The sequence below is a fragment of the Apium graveolens genome, chromosome 8 (assembly GCF_009905375.1).
Source record: "Apium graveolens cultivar Ventura chromosome 8, ASM990537v1, whole genome shotgun sequence".
Taxonomy (NCBI): Eukaryota; Viridiplantae; Streptophyta; class Magnoliopsida; order Apiales; family Apiaceae; genus Apium; species Apium graveolens.
The window spans coordinates 266,426,060-266,450,010 of record NC_133654.1 but is presented as its reverse complement, the minus strand read 5'-3'; the positions used below and the strand labels follow the sequence as shown (position 1 = coordinate 266,450,010).

Genomic DNA, 23,951 nt, shown 5'->3' with positions numbered 1-23,951 from the left:
CCTAGAAATTTCTCAGAAGGTACTCCAAAGGTGCATTTCTCCGGGTTGAGCTTCATGTTGAACTTCCTGAGAATTTCAAAAAACTCTTTCAAATCTGTTATGTGCCCTGGGACAGTTGTTGACTTTGCAATCATATCATCAGCGTATGATTTCATGTTTCGTCTGAGCTGACTCTTGAAGATGGTGTTCATCATCTTCTGGTAGGTTGCTCCTGCATTGATGAGCCCGAATGGCATCATTATGAAAGCGTACACCGCCCTATGGGTTACGAATATTGTTTTGGTGATGTCTTTCGGGTACATCTTGACTTGGTTATATCGAGATAAAGCAACCATAAAGCTGAGCATAACGTGCTCGGAGGTAGTGTCGATTAGCTGGTCGATGATGGGAAGGAGGTATGAATCTTTTGGACATGCCGAGTTGAGGTTTGTGTAGTCTACACACATTCTCCACTTCCCGTTAGGTTTCTTCACAAGGACAATATTTTCCAACCAATCAGGGTATGTGATCTCGCATATTATGTCTGCCTTGAGAAGTTTCTTTATTTCTTCATCAATTTCTTGATGCTTCTCCGGGGTAAAGTTCCTTCTTTTTTGTTTGATAGGCTTCTGTTTGGATCTACATCCAGACTATACATAGCGACAGATTCGTCAATTCCTGGCATGTCTTTCGGGGACCAGGAGAAGACATCGGAGTATTGTATTAGCAACTCTATAAGCTCTCTTTGAAATGTTGCTTCAAGTCCTTTGCCAACCTTCAGCTTGCGGGTGGGGTTCCCGGGCTTTATCTTAACTTCTATAGTGTGTTCTGCTGGTTCGACCTTTGTTTTTTCTCTTGTTTCTACAAAAATTTGGATCCGGGCGTCGGCGTTGGTTACGCTGAATCCTGAACCTTCGATGACGTTGACATCTAGTCTCTGTCTCTTGTTGAAATATTCCCGATACTTCTTGCAGCTTTGCCCCTTGGGTAGGTTTGTAGCTTTCTTTTTATTTTCTGGTTCAGTTTCAGCCATCATCAGTGCTTGACCGTAGCATCTACTTGTCATGTCTCTATCTCCCTTAAGCTCCCCAATTCCTTCTGGAGTAGGGAACTTGAGTTTTAAGTGAATTATTGATGGGATTGCTCGGAGCTTTGTGATAGTTGGTCTCCCCAGGATCATGTTGTATGATGAGGCCACGCTTATCACATAGAATTTCATAACATGGGATATCTGCTGGGGCAGTCCTGAATGTTATGGGGAGATAGATCACTCCCCGGATTGCTATCCTTGAATTTCCAAATTCGTAGAGAGGATCTTCGAGGCATGGGTCCATGAATAAGTGTTTGAGCTTCGTTCTATTCAGTGTGTGATCAAAAACTATGTTAGCAGAAAAACCAGTATCAACAAGAATTCTTTTTACCGCATTGTCTGCCATATCGAGGGTTACTACGCTTGGTTGTGTCCTGGATCCAAGCCTTCGTAGTCCGAGTAGGAAAAGGAGATGGGTTGATCTTCAAAAGGCTGGATCATTATAACATCACTGTTATAGTCTAGACTGCGAAGCGGTGAGGAAGACCCTCCAATGACTACATTGACTACATGTTTCCCGTTTCCCGGGGCTTTGTCTTTATCATTTTCCTTCCTTTGGAGGTACTAATTCATGTTCCCCTTTTTGAATTGGTCTTCTATGAACATTTTGAATGAGAAACAATTTACTGTTGTATGGTTTTGATCTTCATGATATCCACAGTTCTTGTCTCGAGATCTATTTTCCGGGGGTGCAAGTAGAGGTTTAGGGGGTAATAGAAGGATTTACCTTTGACTTTTTTGAGAATTTCTGCCCGGGAATGGTTGAGCAGGGTCCATTCGGGCTCAGGTTTGGGCTGTTTATTGGGTCTTGGCTTTCTCTCATTTTTTTCTGGTCCGGAGTAGTCTCTCCGGGGTGGGATTCCCTGGGAGTGCTGAATGTAGTTTGCCTGCCTGTCAACCTTGAACCTCTTATCCCCTCTATACGAAGAGCGTCGCCCCGAGGATTCATTTTCATCATGAATTCTCCTATTCATCTTCATCGACTTGAGGAAGTTGTTCTCTTTTATGAACTTTGAAGCCAGGGCTAGGCCGATGCCAAACTCTGGGGCTCTTTGTGTATCAGATCTTTCACGTAACCTTCACATGATACCGGATGCTGGTTTCTCCGGAATATATTGACTGCTACTTTTTCTTCGAGATTTGAGAGCTGGTTTATGGCTTCCTGGAACCTTTTGATGAATTCTGGTAGTGTTTCCCTTGTTTTCTGTTGGATTGTTTCTAAGTGCACATATGCAACTCGTTCATTCGGTTGACCCAGAACCTCTTCAAGAATATCTCCCTGAAATCTTTCCATGAATCCACGCTCTGAGACGGAATTCTACTGAACCACTTCTGTGTGCCTTCTGAGTGTGGATGCAAAGAAATGGCATCTGATAAGGTCACGGTAGTCATAGATGTTAGAGATCTATTCGAAATAGTTGAGGTGTTCTTCCGGATCCTCAAGCCCGTCGAAAGAGTCGAAGTTGAAGTGTTTAAGCCTAGATTCTTTGGGGGTAGATTCCAGCGTTTTTGTGAATGGGGTGGTTGTTGCTCCGACTTCAACATCCCCTTCGACTTTTCTCTTAAGGTCACACAGGGCTAGTGCCATCTGCTCTTGTTTTGTTTCTTTCTCGGGTTCGGAGTCTGAGGTTATATACACCAGGTGTGTCTTTTTTTTCATTTTTGTCTCCTCCTCCTGAATCCGTCTTTCTATGGCAGCCTTGGTCTTTGCCTCTTCTTCTCTCCGGATTCGGTCCCGAAGTGTGGCATTTCTAATTTCATCCCGGGCATCTTCTATGGGCCTCTTCATTCCTTTCGCAATCTGGTCGAGGACCGATCCCCTTGTCTTCCCGGAATGCTCCTCTTGGTCTCTTGGGCGGGTGATGGGTTTAATGGGATTTTTCTCTTTCCACAGGTCCATCGCGGCCTGTATCTATTCTGGGGTCATGCTCCCCCAGGGATTGGTGGACGTTTCGGCATATTTATAGGCAACTTTCTAAAGAGTGAGTCTTTGGTCTCCTGGTTGGAGGGGCAGAGATGAAGTGTGAACCATCTGCTGTCCTTCGTCCACGTCTTCGACCAGGCCATCCCTGGGCGGGATGATGGGTGGTGGTATGGACCCGGTAGTGGTCTTGTTCTTTCTATTGGTCATTGTGTCTAATGATAGCAGGGGTGATTGAAAACAAGAATTTCAAGAAAATACAAATCTGAGAGGGGTTGAAGACGGTTTTACTAGGTGTAAGGTGTTTGACTCCTGGATGGAGAGAGGTGTTTTGGAATTAGCTCTACCACAAAGTCGGAGGTTCGGCCCCTCCTTCTAGCGCCAATGATAATCTCTTATCTTCCCTGATCCTTCTCTTTCCTTCCCACGGATTGCAGCCTGGCTTATGCGAGAAAGTGAGAGGTGAGCTTCTTGATGGGGTTACTGTAAAACAGAACCAGAAGGGGGCGGTGTCTCCACTGCAACTCCGGCGTGAGAATAAGAACAAGCTTTCTTGAAGAAAGAAAAAGAGGAAGAAGAGAGCTTGTTCAAAATATATTGCAGTGATGGGTGTATGTATATGTGTGTAGAGCAAGCAAAATATTTGTCAACCTTCAAAACCCCTTTTTTCGGGGCCTTTTATAGGCTTTCAACTTTAGGGTTTTGGGGGTCTGTACCTTCCAATCTCAGCCGTTGGTGAATCTTGGTTGGTGGGGGATTCAACGGTTTAGATGGGCCACGGGCCCCAGCTGTCCCCTTGTTGCTGGGGTGCCATAAGGTATTGACACATGTATGGCTTATATGTGGCCATACTATTTCGGGTAATAGGGGACCGTTGCTATTCTGGGAGCATGTCACGTAGAGATGGAAATCGGGTCGGTCGAAACGGGTTTTGTAAAAACCAAACCCGAACCCGATTGTCTTTGCCAAACCCGAACCCGAACCCGAAAAAACCCGAATTACCAAACCCGAACCCGAACCGATTGGGTTTTATTCGGGTTCGGTTCGGTTTCGGGTTTGTAGATCTCTACCAAATTGTACTTTAATTTTCACACATTTTTTTGAAGGATTAATGGGATCTTATTCGAGTAAAGGAGTCATAGATCTAACGATATTGAAAATTTTGGGTTGAATTAGAGGATTCAGAGTAGGTAATGGATCAGAATTTCTAAGGATGAAGTTGTTGGTTAAAAAATGCAACAATCTTGGTCTGGAGTATACTTGTATCAAACCCAACTACCGAAAGGCGAAAACATGTTTAACGATAGTAGTTCACTAATGTTAGACTTTAAAGCAATAGTTAGTACAAAGTATAATCTTTTTACTACTAATATTAGTAATATATTATATAAAATATTATATATATATATTAACACGAGTTTGGTTTGGAACGAAATGGGTTTCGGGTTTTCGGATCGGGTTTTAAACGGTATGCCTTAAACCTAAATCCAACCCGAAAAGAGTTCAGGTTTAAAAATCATACCCAAACCCGAACCCGAACAACCCGAACATGAAATATTCGGGTACGGTAAAATCCGATCGGATCGGTACGGATCGGGTATCCATCGGTTCGGTACAAATTTTCATCTCTAATGTCACGTGTCCACGGATCACCCTAACTTGGGTCTGTGGATCATTTCCACCGGACTTCTGTGCTAATAGTTGGGCCTATTATATTATGGCCTATCACCTCGTACATTTGAAGTGAATTTTCTCGGAAACAGCTCTGCATTTGCAAGTTATTTGAAGAATACTATGATATACTATGTTGTGCAGTTTTGTTGTATCTGCAAGTCTGCAAGTAAAATTGAAACAGAGCTGTCCATGCAGTTGCCAGTTGATTAGTTGATGTCCGTAGTCCGCAAAGTTTTTTATTTTGTTTTCTGCAAAAGTTCGATTTATGCAGCCACTTGTAATATGCAGCTTGGTAGCCTTATAGATTAACGATGATTTTCTTGACAAGGTCCTTTGCTATGACGTCTGGTCTCAGGCAATGAATAATTGAATATAGATCTATTTGGTATTAATACTCTTCCATTGCTTGTTTTGTAACTCCTCCATTCTAGCTTCTGACTGCTGTTCAAAAGTTTCATTTATTCGCTGCAGTCGGCAAGCTAGCTTAAGCTTCTCTCTTCTCTTCATTAATAGCTCTAACACAAGCTTTATTACACAAGCTTAAGTTTCAGAAATGTCTGTAAAGAGAATTATTTTAGCAATCTTCTTTAGCTTATTTTTCTGTTTTGGATCTGCTATGTACCAAAATTATTGGCCTTTCACTTTCTTACTACTTTTGTCTCTTTTTTCCTCTATATTTTCACTAGCCAGGTTTGGTTGATCCCCGAGAGGCTTTGCATGGCAAAAATACCATTGTTTTTGTAGCCGAAATAATATTTATGGTCCTATAGGTTGGCCAGTGTTAAGTATTCTACCTCAATTAATTAGGTCCTCTTGCTCATCGAAAACTAGCTGCCATGGCTTCATCTTTTTGCGCTAAGCGTCTCATGGCATATAGCCTTGGCTCGACTCGGGTGATCATCAGTAGTCACCCAGAGACAGCTAAGGAAATCTTGTCAGGGAGTTATTTCTCTTGTCTTATAAAAGAATCCGCTCATTTATTAATGTCCGAACGTGCCATTGGCTTTTCACCTTCCGGAGATTACTGGCCTAATCTTTAGAAGGATAGCTGCATGTAAGTGAGATACATTAAGGAGGTCATACTTCTTAGCCAACTAAAGTTCACTAAGGATATTTAAAAGGAATGTGATTTTGATCTTTCTAAATCCGTTGCATGCAACTCATATTAGTGCTCACTATCCTCATCCTGATCATTATCGTTCTCTTGTTGGCAAGTTAAACTACCTCACTCATACTCGCCCAAATTTATCATATATGCAGTACTGCTCATTTTACCTCTGCATTAAATCCATTGCTGTCTATATCATGTTGTTTGGAAACTCTCCAGTTTCTTGGAAATCCAAGAACCAATCCACCATTTGACGTTCTTCTGCAGAGGCTGAATATCGATAAATACTTCTACTGCCCCTGAGGAGATATTTCTGATCTCTAATCTGGGAATCAGTTGCCAACCTTATATTTCCATGTTTAACGGTACCTTTTTTGTCATGAAAAAATCGGTTAAATAAAAAAAATGTATCACTCATTTTACACCATGACTTGTTCCATTCTACATAAAAGATTTTCAAGGAGATGTCTTGTGTTGGGCTATAGTGTGTGTCAAAAGAATTGCCATATTCTATTGTAGCAGTGGACATTTTAGCATCTTAGTTGCTTTACTTTTATTCCACTGTGGCCTGTCTATTAGTCCAGTGGATTCTTATATCATAGGCAGCTAGGATAGTTATATCTTTCTAGCAGTCATACGTGTTGCGATTATGCATTAATACGAGTCTAAATCATTAGTGATCTTGCTTAGTCATTCCTCAAGCAAAACGTTTAATCTGTCTGTAGTTGAATTGCTTGCACCTTTGATTTTTCACTCTTCAAGAAGAATGACAGAAATGTGTACAATCTGTTAAGTGATTGCCAGTGGTCTGAAATTAACTAAACTTTATAGCTTTAAGTTCAATTTTTAAGCTCGTTAATTATCAAAAATAGGCTTCTAGAGCTTCCAAGAAGGGGGGGGATTGTTAGGAGTGTTAGAAGATCTGTAATGCTTGATTACTGATTAATTCGACGTAAGAAACAATTTCAGGACATCAGAGTTGTAATGTGGTCCATTATGCAGTAGATCCCTAATACTGAGTATTTGTAGTATAATAGTAGTCGAGCCAATGAAATCGGAAGAATTGCAGCTGCAGTGGGACTAATTGATTTCTCTTCTTGGAATGAATGGAGCGGTTGAGATGCAGATTGCTGATGAACCGCTTGCTATTAGTGGAATGAAATCTCAGTCGGCAGAAAAGTGACAGTTGCATAACTATAATGATAATCTAATCGATTATCTTACTAGATACGCATAATGGAAGATCATTATTCATTTGATTATAGGTAGAAACTATACAATGATGCTCAAGTGCTATGATAAGCTGTAGCACAGCATTATCTACAGATGCTCCCAGAAGTTCTACGAAAAAGATTGTTTATTCACAAAGCGAACTTGCCTTTTAGACTCTACTTTAGAGAAAACAATGCATTTGTCCTTCACTGATCCTTGTTACTCTATTCACAAATGGTGGGTTCTGCATGAGCTTTAGATATTCTAACATGCCATTATGCAGCATTTTTCACCAATGGCTATTAGGTACCTCAAGAAGTCTGGAGATAGTGCGATTTACGATCTGTATTTTAGTGAATTATTTTTCTTATATCGAAAGCCTTGGATTGTGCGGATATACGTTGTCCACGCTTCTGATTTAGCTTTAAGTTACTGATTCTTGATTCAGAAGGAATACAAGGTGATATGATGCAAGTAGATGGAATGAATATTGAATAATAGACCTTGTTTCTGTTGGTTGGATAGTACTTTTGAAGAACAGTACTATTAAGGTTCATGACATGGATATCCAGTTTGTATTATTTAGATGCTCCTCCCGCAATCGATTCAAAAACTCAACCACCGGACCAACACTTTGTTGGCATACTCGGACTCATATATGGGGTCAAGAAGGTTAAATATATTCGAGTTATTATTTGACGAATATCTATTTCCTCTCGTTAATTAATAAGATGTCGAGTCGTAGCTCGTCAGTGAAATATAAACATGTTCGTGTGTATTTAAATTTCTGTAATTGACGGCTTATGTGTAAATTTTGTGCTCTTGGCTTCGAGCTACGCCTACGCATACATACACTGCAGTCTTACTTCCGGGCTAGTCGGCAGGAACAGAAAGCTTAAAACTGATATAGAGAATTAAAAAGAAATGTAATTAAACAGAGAGCTCTGAGGAGATCTATGGTGGAGCCAATATAAAAACAAAGCATTTCATCTAATCATATGGATATCCTTAAAATATACGTCGGCAGGGTCCATTTGACTAGGAAAACCAACTCCAAAATTTGTCTGGGAAAATCATTTCACCTTAGGAGAGGAATGTAAAATGGAACTAATAATATACTGCATGCATTCCGTACAGTTAATTACTTGTGTATACATTTCTTAATGATAGAAAACATGAGGGTACAGCCAATGATCTGCTGGAACAACTGATACATCCATTAACTGAGGTACTTGGGATGGTAACTAGACCTAACATTTCATTTGTATCGTTATTTTCATGTCGTGTTTCTTTTTACGCGTATTCGTAAATCTAAATACATCGTGTTTCTTTTCACGCATGTTCGTAAACCTAAATACAAAATCGTTCCATTTAAAATGTTAATTACATGATGGGATGCGTTATCATCGGTAATTTGGAAATATTTCACTGAAGAGTTTAATTGTATTAATAGATCAGAATATTTTGATTAATGTTCAAGACTTCTAGCTATTGTTCTGACTCCATGAGGTTATTAATGTGGTTCAAATTATACGAAGGTTTTTAATTTCCCAATTAATCAGGGTTAGTTAGCTCTAACAATCATTAACCATGATGATCACTTTCCACGTACTATAAATACAATACCCCCCACTTGCAATCTTCTCACCATCCAAAAAGTTCTAAAATTTGAAAATTTTACTAAATTTCAAATTTATGAACATGTCTTTTGATCTTATAAGCATCTCTACTGCAGCTATCTTCTTTAGCTTATTCCTTTGTTTAGGATCTGCTATGTACCAAAATCATTGGCCTTTCACTTTCTTACTACTTTTGTCTCTTTTTTCCTCCATTTTTTCACTAGCCTTGAAGGTTTGGTTGATCCCAGGAGGCTTTGCATGGCGAAAATACCATTTTTTTCGTACCCAGAAAAATATCAGTGGCCCTATAGGTTGGCCAGTGTTAGGTATTCTACCTCAATTAGGGCCTCTTGCTCATCAAAAATTAGCTGTCATGGCTTCATCATTCGGCGCTAAGCGCCTCATGGCATATAGCCTTGGCTCGACCCGGGTGATTATTAGTAGTCACCCGGAGACAGCCAAGGAAATCTTGTCAGGGAACTCGTTCTCTGACCGTCCTATAAAAGAATCCGCTCGCTTGTTAATGTTCGAACGTGCCATTGGCTTTTCACCTTCCGGAGATTACTGGCGTAATCTCAGGAAGATTGCTGCAAACAACATGTTTTCTCCTAGGAAAATCGCATGTTTGGAGGGGCTTCGTCAGGCTGTGGCTTCTGAAATGATTGAGGGAGTTTCGAAGGCCATGAATCTGAAAAATGTTGTGGAGGTGAGAGGGATTTTGCAGAAAGGTGCCTTGAGAAACATGATAGAGAGTGTGTTTGGAAGTAGTACTTGTTTAGGTTTGGAAGGAGAAGAGTTAGGGTTTATGGTAAAAGAAGGGTATGAACTAATCGCGGAATTTAATTGGGCAGATTATTTTCCATTAGGGTTTATGGACTTCAATGGAGTGAAGAGGAGGTGTCATGCACTAGGGATTAAGGTAAGTGCAATTGTGGGAGAGATGATACACAAGAGAAGAGTTGATGGAGAGTTTAGCAAGGGAAATGACTTCCTTAGTGTTTTGCTATCTTTGCCAAAAGAAGATCAACTTAGTGACGCAGATATGATAGCCGTCCTATGGGTAAGTAACCATCTTCTCATTCTCTCTATCTTCACACATAATGTCATCATTCAAACACACATGCCCTTTAATTTTATGAATGCAAATATATGCGGAGTCGTAAATGAACCGAACTTTTCAAATAAGTACATTAGAGTATAATTCAAATTTGACAAATTTGGTTTAATATGGTATTGAACTCGAGTTGAACAGGTCAAGTCCGGTTTGACATGATATTGAATTCGAGTCGAACCGGTCAAGTCCGATTTGATATGGTATTGAACTCGATCTCATATAAGAAATAAGTTCGATTATTTTATTAAATTTTGTTTATTTTGATAAGTCTCGAGTTTGGTTCAATTTATTTATAACGTCCACATAAACATACTAGTATATTATGGGAAGGACATGCAAATTATATCAAATATCGTTACCACCTATGTGGGAAGGCCTTCCGGGGCAATTTGTTATAAAATTAACTGAGAAAGACAACACTAATAGTTTATTGTGTTTGTACAATTATAATATGTTGTAGATCACTATGGATATAGCTGGCAATTCGCATCTTTTACAAGCGTCTATCTGCAATCTAGTTTTTTGACTGCAATAAAAAACACTAATAAATTCAAAATAATTCTTAAATATACTAATGTGTGCAATCTGTTCTGTTTCGTAATTAAATTAATCCTATACGTTCAAAATTAAATTGTATCGTATATATAATTTAAGAAAATTCTGAGTTTTGGCAAAAAAAAAATATATGAGTAACATTTTAATTTATCTACTAACTACTGCAATATTTATGTACTCCCTATGTCCCATTCAGTTCATTAAATATTTTTTCCAACAATCGACATATATTTTAATATAAATATAAAGTATATTTTTATAATTTTTTTATAATTATTTTTGTATTAAACTTTAAATATTAATTTTTTATTATAAAAAATCAAAATAATTTATATAACTATATTTTAGAGCAGTATTAAAATATGTGCCGAACTCCCGTCGGACAAACCTACTAACTGCTACTAAGTACAAATGGTGCATGTCCTCCTGTACTAACAGTAATAATAATGAATAAACTAAATACTAATCAAAGATTAATAGATTAAAGCCTTTTAAAACGATTTTTAACTAGTTTTAACTTTTAGCAAACGGGGGTCACACAATTTTTCAATTTTTCATGCGCATAACAGCTGGAAAAAGATATTTATTTGTTCAACTTTCAAATGAAAAGACCAATGACCTAAAGGGATTGTGTTGGTTACATCGATTTCCTAATTTAAATAATTTCTATCCATATATGTTCTACGTGTCCACTAGTGCTGTATAAGATCTTTTTTACTTTTTAGATTCGGCTCTGCACCCTTTTTCTAAAGATTGTGATGTTTAAGCCCTTGCCTACCACACGCCGTCGATTATTGATAGCTTAACGTTGACATGCTTCATTTTTTAATCAAATCTAAAATTAACATTATTGTAGAATGTAGATACTTCTAATTATACACACTTCCATGCATGACGTAGTCATCTTTGCACTTCTGCAGGTTATTTTCGGTGTCCTAAAAATAGGTTAACTCGAATTAGTTGAGTGAATAATTAGAAATCGTAGAAATTTATTCAAATTTAAGTGAGTGTTTAAAACAAGTATTCAAAAAATCGACTGATTACTCGAATTTCGAGATATGTAACCGAGTACGACCGACTTCCAAATTTTACAAACTTGATTATTATTTATAGGCTCGGAATCTGACTTTAACCCTAATTTCATTACATTTCTCGGAATGTTTAAAATTTCGGAGGAATTTTTAATTAAATATTTGTAAAAAAATTAGCAAAATAGTTTAAAAAATCAAAAATAAAGTAGTAATTTTTTTAGGTCAATTATTTCGAAATTCTGATTACGTAACTGCAATTTACTTGTCTGTATAAATAGGAAATGGTATTTAGAGGAACAGACACAGTTGCCATACTTCTTGAATGGACCTTAGCAAGAATGGTTATGCACCCACATATACAAGAAAAAGCCCGTCAAGAAATCAACACGTGCACCGGAAGCCACCGGCACGTGCGAGACACCGACATTCCCAACCTCCCTTACCTTCAATCAATAGTCAAAGAGGTTTTAAGATTACACCCGCCAGGCCCACTCCTCTCCTGGGCCCGGTTGGCAATCCATGATGTCCACGTTGGCAAGTTCTTTGTCCCAGCTGGAACCACAGCAATGGTGAACATGTGGGCCATAACACATGACCCTGCTATATGGAAAGACCCATGGGTCTTCAAGCCGGAACGTTATGTTGAGGAGGAGGTGTCAATTATGGGATCAGACCTCAGGCTGGCACCATTCGGGTCGGGTCGTAGGGTTTGTCCGGGAAAAGTACTAGGTTTAACAACAGTTCATCTGTGGCTTGCTAGGCTTCTTCAAGAATTCAAATGGCTTCCTGTGCAACCGGTTGATCTTTCTGAGTGTTTGAAGCTCTCTCTTGAAATGAAGAAAGCCTTAAGTTGCCATGCAGTAAGTATTCGTGAAGGCCAAGCTTTTAGCTCTGCATAAGTTGTAAATAAATAAGCTTGCGAAATCGACTAGTTTCTAAAATATTTCAGCGTCTGCAGATGGCAAGTTATACAAAGGATATGATCTGTGATATCAAAATGTTTAATAAATTTGTGCGTACCCAGTGTGTGGGGATACATGTAAGTGCGTAAGTTGGTCCGGACACATAATTAAAAGAAAAAATATCGTAACTGATGGTTGCTAGACAGTCCTTGGGTAACATGATCGAGTTCCTTTGTCGTGCATTCTAATGTAAAGTGAAATCCTGTAAATTAAATATATGATTGTATTACCGGAAACTTCGTCTGACGAGTCTTAGATGAGCCGGTTACTTAACACGGACTTATATGAACAAAAACCAATTCAGCTCAGAGTTGGTAGTTAGCTACATATTAGGTTTTTGCATGCATGTAGGTTCATGCACCTACGTACATGAACTGAGATGCAAATACGATTCGGATAAGCTTCAAATTCTAACTTGTATTTATGGTAAAATCTTTCGCTGCGCGTCGATGGTGTTAGTTAGTGAAGAGCAAAGACAAAGCTTTGACACGAACCTAAAAATAAGACTACATATAATTGCTTTACAGACAAAAGGAACTTCAATTGAAAGTAAAAGTAGGAACATAAACAATCATATGAAAGTTGAACCAACTTTAGCTAGGTCGGTCTTTTGTTAAATCACTGTGTACAAACAATATTATAATTGCATAATCGGTACTAGCTAGTCTACTAAAGTTCAATTATGAACACTATTGATGTACCAATGGTCAATTTAACTACAATTAATTGGATAGTTCTGAATTTTTGAGCTGAGAGCTAGATATTTAGACATTTTCTCTATTTCAATCTGTTAAAACTAATCTTTCTTCGAAAAAAATATTCTTTCTTCGAAAATCTCGTGAATATCAGAGCTGATAATCGAAATCAGGAATAAGAATGAAAAGTACAAGTACACATCCAAGGGTTCTATTCGTTCAAGAATGGGTTCCATTCGGGACAATCAAATTACAAAATTCAAAAAGATTTTGGACGTGTTTGGGAAATCTATTAAGTGGACTTATTAACTTATAAGGCCGCGACAACTTATCAATGAGTGTTTGTCTATCCAACTTATTTCAACTTATAAACTGATAAGTTGAATGTTAGCAATGACGTATTTTTCCTAAACTTATTTTGATTTTTTGTTTTGTTTATTAACTTTAGTTTTTAAAAATATTTTTTTAAATGTTAACCTAACTTAAAATTCAAGAATTAAGATAATTGTATTTAAAAATTATTTATTTTAGTTTATTTAAATAAAAAAAATTCTGACCAATAAGTTAAATTAGCCAAATACTTGTATAACTTATAAGCATTTATCAACTTATCACTTATCAATCACTTATTCGATTTAAGTCATAAGTTACTTATTTTACGATTTCCCAAACGGCCACTTTGATGTTCGATTATCAGTCAAAAATAATGAACCAATCATCCCGTTAATCAATGTGCAATACATAATCTTACTCTCAAACCTTCTGATTCGAAAATGTTTTTTCTTTGGCGTCTCGCTAACCCTAACGCAATAATGTTTCAACTTTTTTAAAAACGAAATGCTAAAAGTTAAACGGTTTTTTTAAACAAATATCAAATTACACGTTGTCATGATCTGATAAGCTACAATACATTAGAGTTTAACAATTTTTTAAAATAAATTCCTAAATAAACATTGTCATGATATCCGATAAGTTACAATGTATTAGATATCTCTGCATTTATATAAAATTTACAAATAAAATTATCTTAAAATATGTCAAATCGTTAACGTGCGTGATAACAAATTTTTGTAAACAATTTGATTTCTCTCCTGCATTCTTTTTAAAATCCAAATTGGCGATTTTGGTATCACCACTTATCCAGCATAGCTATTTTCTTTCCATATTTAGCTCCCTACGAGCCTAAAAAGACCCTATAATTAGTAAATTAATGTTTCCGATTAGTAGTTAATTACACAACTAATTAGTTAAGCAGCTTATGACAATCAGTTGACATCTGTTGCATGGCCCGAAATAAAAATAACAATCAGCTGACACGTTGCTGGCTTACATTAACTATGTTTTGCTTTTGTTGTAATGCCCTATATAATTATCTCATTAGTGCCACCTCTTTATTGATTTGTTTTGGATCATAGATTTGAAAGAATGATTAGCACTTTAATTACATATCTTTAGCAATGGATTTGTGACATGATCTGTTTTTAATGGATGGATTTATCTTTGATCAAATAATGAATGTCAAAAGCATCCTCAACTTAATTATCATATTATACACCTTCAGAAAAATGTTAGATAACCCAATTTTTTTTAATACAGTTCAGTTATACTGATTACACTATAATTATGATTTACCTGCTATAAAATTTGAAAAATGCTAAAATACCTGAAAGCGTTTCTGAAACGGTATTCATTTTATTCGGGCTCTTCACAAAATGGCTTCTAGCTATTAATGGCTCAAAAAGTTGACCCTTGAGATAAAATGCACTTGCTTTACCTTTCAAGAAGAAAATAAAACAGGAAACAATTTAAAGAACTGTAGCAAGAGCATGTAATGCTAAAATTAAATAATTAGAAAATTCATATTCAACGAAACAATCTCGGATCAGATTTCCGGTACATTGACATGCCTAAATTATTACAAACAAAACCACAAAACTCACATAAAATCTTGACACTCTTTTTATAAGCTAGACCATTAAATCCCAAGTAGAATGCATTCTGAATAGAGCGGACAACTTGGTACACGATACGTGAACACGGCACGAAACGCACGAAAAATACGGATATGGGTTTTAACTTTTGATACACAAAATATGAATGTACACGAACACGAAATTACACGATAGATTTAGTGTCGGATATGGGTTTCAATTTAGGTACACGAAAGTACACGAAATTACACGACATAAATATATTTATAAATTAATATATATAACACATGCATATATTTATGTATATAATATAAATATAATATAAATATTTACAAGGTTTTATAGAATACTATGTAAAAATATATATATTTATATATACACTCTCCATATTCCATTAAATTATACATTAAAATAGATTTTTTATAGATTATATGTATATATATATATTATATTAATTTTTTATTTAATATACACGAAAAGTACACGGAAAGTCAGTGTCGTAAAAAGCGCAAATCGGACATAAGCGGTGAGATCACCTTCTAGCGCTTAAGCGCTAAGCGGGCGTTTAAGCGGTTTTAAAAGCGGACGCTTAATCGGATTATCAATAAATAAATAAATAAATATGTATATATTAAAAATAATAAATATTTTTTTGAATAAAGAGATAACATTCACGTATTATAATAAATCAATAAAATAATCATTCACAAAGTCATAATCAACTTAAAAAATACAAGTAACATTTAAAAATATCAAATTATACCTTTTTTAAAAATAAGATTTATTTTTTCTAATTATTTTTAATTCCCCTTTTAATTGGTCAAAAACCGCTAATCGGTCAAAATCCGCTTAATTCCGCTTAGAGCCGCTTAAACCCGCTTAAATTTTATTAAACGCTTAAATATCCGATTTTGCACTAATCCAAGTGTTTTGACCTCCGATTACGCTTAAACCCCCGCTTAAGCGTCCGCTTAATGCGCTTTTTACAACACTGCGGAAAGTACACGACACGATTCGAATCGGATATGAGTTTCATATATGGGTACACAAAATTATTTAGGGTCGGATATGAGTTTCATGTTTACGTACACGAAACACGAAAGTAGACGACACGAAAGTAGACGACACGACCCGATTGTCCGCTCTAATTCTGAAGGATCATTCCTCTGACTTGGGCCTTCGTGAGTGTGAGCTATTGATCTATGTAAATCTCTACTTCGGCCCAATCAAAATATTTACATTGTTTGAAGCCCAATATACCAGCTCGGAGTAAAAAAAATACTGTGAGCAACTTGTGACTTGTGTACATGTAATTTGAGCAGTGAAATCATTTCGAGATTCAAAATTAAACACGGGTAAAAAGTAAATAAATCGAACCTACTAGAATAAACACATACAACATCTATACATGGAAATTATACAAATTCATCTTTATATTATTTTTTGCAGTGTCGTAAAAAGCGCATTAAGCGGGGGTTTAAGCGCAATCGGAGGTCAAAACACTTGTATTAGTGCAAAAACGGATATTTAAGCGTTTAATAAAATTTAAGCGGGTTTAAGCGGCTATAAGCGGAATTAAGCGGATTTTGACCGATTAAGCGATTTTTGACCAATTAAAAGGGGAATTAAAAATAATTAGAAAAAATAAATCTTATTTTTAAAAAAGGTATAATTTGATATTTTTAAATGTTACTTGTATTTTTTAAGTTGATTATGACTTTGTGAATGATTATTTTATTGATTTATTATAATACGTGAATGTTATCTCTTTATTAAAAAAAATATTTATTACTTTTAATATATACATATTTATTTATTTATTTAAGCGTCCGCTTTTAAAACCGCTTAAACGCCCGCTTAGCGTTTAAGTGCTAGAAAGTGATCTCACGGCTGAGGTCCGATTTGCGCTTTTTACGATACTGATTTTTTTAAAAATTCCAAATTGAAGCATAAAAAAGGCGTGACGCGGTGAGCGGTAACAGAGCACCACTATCACATTTCGCGTGTCCTTGCCTATTAATTGTACTGTTGGTGTTTATCTTTTTGCTCACTCCATCTTCTCCCGCCACTCTCCTCACTCCATTTCATCTCTCTCTCTAAAAATTTCAATCTCTCTCAACTCTCTCCCTCTCTCTCTCTCAATTTGAAATCTATACTCTCTCTCATCTCGGGGATTAACAATGGTGAGAGTAAATGTTTTTGTTGTAGAGAAGTTTGTTTGTAGTTTTGATTGAGCTTCGTTTTTGTATTTCGAGCCATTGTTTATTCTGTCGATGTCACTTTATTGTATTATTCTCTCGAATTTCAGGTTGTTGCACAGAAACTCAAGGAAGCTGAGATCACCGAGCTTGATTCGCTTCTCTTAGTAAGCGCTCTCTCTCTCTCTCTCTCTCTCTCTCTCTCTCTCTCTCCGTGTGTCTGCTTGTGCGTTTGTATGTGCGCTTGTGTGTATTTGTATGTGTGTGCATGTTGCGCGTTTGTGTATGTGTTTTGTGTGTGTTTTTGAAATATTGATATCCTGATGTTATGAAGAAGCGACCTCGTTGTTATGATGTTTATTTAACTGTTATTTTTGGTGAATTTACTTGTAATGTGATTGTAGATGTTTGCGGTTATTGTAATTTTTTGTACTGTAAATAATTGTTGTTTGAGTTTGCAACTTACTGTTATCGTTTCATATATTTTATGAATTGATTGTAATTAATCCTGATTGTGATCTGCATCTTACCGTACATGTTTATTTTTGCATTCGAAAGTTCGATTGAATGTTACGAACAGTATTTGAGAATTTGAGATTAACTTCACGTGATATGAGATTATTGTTTGATTTGTTTGATGTTTTGATGATTCGAATGTTAATTGCACATGTTAATCTACTAATTTTTGGATAATAGGTTTATAGGACCGAGTTTTGTTTTTATGATTGGTTTGAGTTGTGAATATAAGAAGGCTTATGCAGTACGATTATCGTAAGAGTTGATGAGTTCGTTTACTGATTTGTTATAGATTTGATTGTTAGTCAAAATTTGATATCGAGTCGCAGCATGTAGATGTAGTGCTCTGTATTGTTATATATTTTTTATGTTTTAAATTAGTTTACAGCTTTAAAATAATTTGTGTGGATCTGCTTACAATTGTTGAGTTAGTGTACTTGAGAATATTATGTTAGCTGGATGTGTTAGATGTTGATTGATTACTTTGCTGGTTGTGTAGATGATACAAATGTAAATTGCACAAGTTGATTTACTACTTCCTGAACAAGATGTAACTGATCTAATTTATGCTCATAAGATCGGCTTGATATGAAGTGTGAATATCTGAAGGCTTATGCAGTACGATTATCTTAAGACGTGACAATATTAGTGACTTTCACATGCTGGTCTATTGTAGATATGATTTATGTTCATATAGCTAAATGTTGACCTCTAGATTTTTCAGTTAGCATGTAGATGTTTTAATATATATTTTCCATACTTCAAGTTTAGTTACAGTTTCAATTTACGATTGATTCATATATTGATATTGTGTTTCCTAGCTGCTTTAATGTTGTTGTGTAACGATGTTTATATCTAATTGAACAGACAAGGAACCTGCTACGCATTGCGATATTTAATATTAGCTATATAAGAGGACTTTTTCCTGAAAACTATTTCAATGACAAGTCTGTTCCAGCTCTAGGTAAGCCATCTTGCTACAACAAGCAATCTATCGCTATAGAGATTCTTACATATTAGTTCTGATCTGTTTATTTTGGTGCTGGTTTCCTGAACAGAGATGAAGATTAAGAAGCTTATGCCAATGGATGCAGAGTCAAGAAGAATGATAGATTGGATGGAGAAAGGCGAGTAAATTATTAGTGTTGAGGTTTACAATGAGGAAACGTCTTCTCCCATTTTGTTTCTCATGATTTCTCTTTTTCTCCTCTATTGGTTTAGGTGTCTATGATGCACTGCAGAAGAAATACCTGAAAACGCTTTTGTTCTGTGTGTGCGAAACAGTAGAAGGCCCAATGATTGAGGAATATGCCTGTAAGCAAACTTCACCATCAATGTAGTGGAAGTGTAGAGTGGAATAATTGCCTTCCATGTGCTTTCTGTTACCACGCATGTTAACTTGGAGTCATTAATTTCTGGATATAAATGTTATGGAACCTATCTAGTAGTCTATCTGTATATCTTGTGTTTGCTAAAAAAATTAAATTCAACTTGTGCTACATCAATAATTTCCAACTTCCTTGCTTGCAGTTTCTTTCAGTTATTCAAACTCTGAGAGTCAAGAGGTTTCAATGAATGTGAATCGCATTGGAAATAAAAGGCAAGGGGGAACATTTAAGTGCAACTCGAGTACAGAAATTACTCCAAATCAGATGAGGTATGTACATCAACTAATTGCATTGTCATTCACATTTCAGATCTGCAACTTTCGCTTAGGCAAATTTTACTTTTGAACCACTATGTTAAATGCAGGAGTTCTGCTTGCAAAATGGTCCGTACATTGATTCAGTTAATGAGAACTCTGGACAAGATGCCAGAAGAGGTATATTTGCATACCAGTTACTATGTTGCTGATTACCATGCACAGGTTTATTTCCATGTTTAGTGTATTAATTACTCTGGTATATGTTTGCAGCGGACTATATTGATGAAACTCCTGTATTATGATGATGTTACGGTATGCCTTTTCATATTCAAGTGTATTTTGATAATAAACCCCATTTAAAGATCTAAGGATATAATGCAGCTCATTTATTTTAACCTTTTTTACAATAGCTGGCATTTCACGAGACGAATTGCCTTGATATAGTATCTCTTCTGCTGAAATCATGTCCATCTTAGGAATTAGCCCTGATAAATTTGAAAATTCTGCTGTAACATAATCTAAAGACACTATTACACATACTTGTTACAGCCTGTGGACTATGAGCCGCCATTCTTCAGAGGCTGCACAGAAGAAGAAGTTAATAATCCATGGACCAAGAATCCTCTGAAAATGGAGGTTGGCAATGTCAACAGCAAACATCTAGTATTAGCTCTTAAGGTAAGGGAAAAGATACAGGAATACATGATCCATTATATTTCTATTGATCAGTAATCGATTGTTTTCTTGGTATCTTGTACAGGTTAAAAGTGTACTTGATCCTTGTGAGGATGAGAATGATGATATGCAGGATGATGATGATGTCAGCTTGGAGGCTGATTCTGTTGAAGGAGATGCAAGTGACTCGGAAACTGAGGTGAACCATATATGATTAGGTTCTTATAGTCTTAAGCTATACGTAATTATCAGAAACTTAATCAAGCTTAATTATACGATATAATTTGTAATTCCTTTCAGACCATAGATGAAGACCAGTATGTGGTTGCACCAGTAGGTAAGTTGCATGTCAGCATCTTTGGATATTTATTTTGATTTAAGATTTTGAATTGTAATGCCAAAGTTTCTTGCAGACAAAGAAAAGGTTGAAAAGAATCAATCAACAATTGATGATGGTACACAGAATTCCACAGAAACCTTTAGAAGAACACCACTGGCATCAATATACGGATTTAATAAAGTAATTTAACAGGTTGTACTTGCCATTTTTGCAGATGACACTCAGGATCCAGTTGAAGATGAAGAGCAATTTCGTCGAGTAAAGGAGTGGATTAGTTCTTACCACCTTGGCACTGTCGAGCTTACAGATGTTCTCTCAAATTTCTCTGACATATCAGTGGTAAAGACTGACTTTATCTCTTAAATGTGGATTAACATAAGTTTTACATTAACTGGTTGGCTGCAAAAATCTTGACAACCCAAGGTTTACTTATATTTCCTATTTTCCATGATTGCAGGTTCTTATTGAAGGTACATGGAGGTTTCAATCAATACACAAAGTTTTATTAGTAAGGCATCTACCCTGTAACCTATCCTGGACAAATTTAACTATTCTATTTCATTTTGACTGGTTTCAGAAGTTATGGACAAGCTGGTAAAGGAGGACACTCTAACAAAAACTGGAACAAACACTTATGTCATTAATAAGCTGAAGGTGTTTTCTCTAACTTATATAATCTATGTATCTCCTAATTTTGTTTTTCCTCCCTGGTCCTCATTGTTATACAAACTACGGTTCCAGAAATCTGACTATGAGTTTGAAGCTGTGAAAGACGAAAATGATGGCCTGATATTTCGAAATGGCAATAAACTTCAGCCAAACACGGATGAGGATCATATGTATATGAAGGTAAATATGGAACAATGGTTTTTGACTCGTATATATTTCTTTTTTTCCAATGGCGAAGTTGCATGTTTTTCTGCCAAACAGGCAACTGGATCCAGTAACTTATTAGCTACTATTATTGTTTATGGAAAACTCATGTTTTTTAGCTCATATTTCTAATCTTTTTCATATGGCAAAGTTCCATACATTCTGCCAAGCAGGCTACTGGATCCAGTAACTCATCACATACTATTCTTGTTTATGTACAAATTAGCTTAGTGTCTTCTGTACCAAATAACTCTAATTTCCATTTTATATTTAAGCTCTCACAAGTCCTGGTTTATAGTATATAGTTTTTGCAAGTTTTCAGTTACGCCTACATATGCAAGTCAAGATTGAATATAAGATTGACAAGAATGTATAAAGTCAATCTTGGTTGTATATTTTATTTGTTAGTTGCATATTAATGGCTTTCCTATAAGACTTGAAATGTGATCTATCAAAATTTTATCTGGGATTGATTTATAATGTAATAAACATAATGAGGTGTCACCTAATTCTTAAGTTTCAGAATGTAGATGTTGCTCAAGTCTCTTATGTTTGCAGGCACTATATCACGCTCTTCCAATGAACTACATTACTGTTTCCAAGCTTCACAACAAGCTCGAAGGAGAAGTCAACCAGACCACTGTGCGCAAGCTAATTGATAAAATGACAAAAGAAGGATTTGTTGAAGCACAAAGCAATAGAAGACTTGGTATAGGAATTGAGCTTTAAAATTGTTTTCAGTGCTTGAACCAGATTTGATGGTTGTTTACGTATTCCTTTTATTTCTGCAGGGAAGCGTGTGATCCATTCTGATTTAACAGAGAAAAAATTGCATGAAGTCAAGAAAAACTTGAACCTTGATGAGATGGTAGAAGTTTGAAGTTCTTTAGGCATATTATGCACATTTAGTTAAAATTTACTTGTGAACACATTTTTTATAAGCAAATATATTGATAGGAGTTGGATGAACCCCAAAGGAAGCTGAACCAATCTGAAGCTCAGACAATAGGTACATTACTGATAAAAATGTTTTTCCCTCTATTATGAACTGAAAGATCTGATATTTTAACTGTCTAATGACAACCAGGAAGCAAACAAAGGGACTTGTCTACTTGTGGTGGTGTTCGCTCAATCGGATCAGATCTTACTCGCATGATAGGCAAATCTGACGCATATCAGAACGGATCCATCAGGAGTGACCATACTGTTGTAAAGATGAAAGAGCCTCGGACCCCCACAAGCAGAGCTCAGGTTTGTCTGGTCAACATCTTCTTCAAATTTACCAAGTAACAAATGTTTTGCTTTCTGATTTTCTATGTCTTCTGACACAAAATATATAATCTCACTTCTCTAAATCATGCAGCCAGCAGCTTCAAGAGAGAGTTTTGCACAGGGAATTGAAAATGGCAGAACCAATGGGAATGGTGATAACTGTGGTGAGTTTGATGCAGTCATGTGTAGCAAGTCGTCATCTCAGAGCAAGCGGTCCAGAAAAGCAAGCGCTGTAAGCTTTCAACTAATGCTGTATTTTTATGTCTAGTTAGCAGTCATCCGCCGCATAGACTGATACTCCATGCATCCAGCCAAACAAAAAAGTATCATTTGCTAAATTTCTAATTTTTTTTTCTGGAAATTCTAAACCCCCAACTGGCCCACGGTTATAAATCTTTATGTATCCTTATGCATTAGGGTAAGAGCTTTCAGTAAAGAATTGGAACTTAACATTAAATCAAAATCTTGATCCATCATATCGTTTTATGTTAAGTAATGATTAGTGAGAAATCAACTTGATTTCTGAGAAAAAAAAAGTGTTAGATGACTTTGTTAAGGAGACTTAATTTGCCGTTTCTTTGGTGACAGGTTAAGGAGCCTATCCTTCAGTTCACTAAGCGCCAAAGGGCTCAAGTTGCTTAGAAAGAATTGGAGTGCAGCTGATAGATACCAGAGTTCCTTTCCACTTGGTCCTATTTGACGAGACACAAAGACTTGTCTACTGCATATATGACTTAAATCAGCTTTCTTCCTTTCTTTGTTGCGCCTGGATTTTCATATGACTAATGACTACATATGTAATAGATGTGTTTATCTTTATTATCTTAAAAGTTCTGACTTTTGATAACACCCTTAAATTTTGTTGGGAGTCCAACAAACATGCAACTGGGCAAGTATGATGAAAATGGCAATTGAAGGAGACCTGTTTTGTGTGTTCCGACTTCCGATCCATGTCTGTTATGTTTACATTTCTATTTTTGGTTTGAAGAATTAAGAAATCGTAATGCTAGGATTATTTTGAGCTGCATAAGTTTATTTGGATCAAAAAACAGTGAGAAGGTTGCACATTTTACAGCTTACTAGCTTCTAATTCATTAAAATGCTGATGTTTTATTATGTTAATGAAACCTCAATAGAAAAACTCCATCAATGGTGGTAAAACTAATTATGTGTTTACTGAGTCCAATGTTCTTATTATTTGACATTAATAACAGATTGGGCCTGATGATGGGTTGTCCAAGTCTCCACTCCTCAAGATCTTTCAAAATAGTAGTTGGGCCTGTGGTATCAAGGAGCAATTAGAAGGTTTCAGTCCACTATGATTTTCTTAGTATTTTTTGACCTTATCTATTTGGTTGCACATCAAACAAGTAGTAGATACTAATGATTTTTCTGTTGTGAAGTCGGTTTCAAACACTCACAAATGAGTTTCAAACAATATTTTTAAATTTATCATTCGAAGAAGACAATAAATATGTTAATTTAAGATACATAATGCATACAAATACAAGCAACAGCAAGTGATTCATTGAATAAGAACA

The 23,951-nt window shown here is 36.1% G+C and overlaps 2 protein-coding genes across 2 annotated transcripts; both read left to right on the top strand.

Annotated features, from left to right (window-relative positions):
• Positions 1-8,652: 8,652 nt before the first annotated feature.
• On the top strand, positions 8,653-12,563 carry LOC141678293 (cytochrome P450 78A5-like). The gene is made up of 2 exons (XM_074484571.1): positions 8,653-9,663; positions 11,582-12,563. The coding sequence occupies exons 1-2, from the start codon at positions 8,680-8,682 to the stop codon at positions 12,200-12,202; spliced, it is 1,605 nt and encodes a 534-aa protein (XP_074340672.1). The 5' UTR covers positions 8,653-8,679; the 3' UTR covers positions 12,203-12,563.
• A 4,330-nt stretch (positions 12,564-16,893) lies between these two features.
• On the top strand, positions 16,894-23,347 carry LOC141676824 (meiosis-specific protein ASY1). The gene is made up of 22 exons (XM_074482547.1): positions 16,894-17,074; positions 17,200-17,256; positions 18,473-18,569; positions 18,664-18,732; positions 18,827-18,919; positions 19,136-19,262; positions 19,358-19,427; positions 19,521-19,562; positions 19,800-19,928; positions 20,011-20,124; positions 20,226-20,262; positions 20,339-20,380; positions 20,480-20,604; positions 20,723-20,735; positions 20,843-20,919; positions 21,007-21,114; positions 21,697-21,847; positions 21,930-22,006; positions 22,096-22,147; positions 22,226-22,389; positions 22,502-22,642; positions 22,999-23,347. The coding sequence occupies exons 1-22, from the start codon at positions 17,072-17,074 to the stop codon at positions 23,050-23,052; spliced, it is 1,842 nt and encodes a 613-aa protein (XP_074338648.1). The 5' UTR covers positions 16,894-17,071; the 3' UTR covers positions 23,053-23,347.
• Positions 23,348-23,951: the final 604 nt, after the last annotated feature.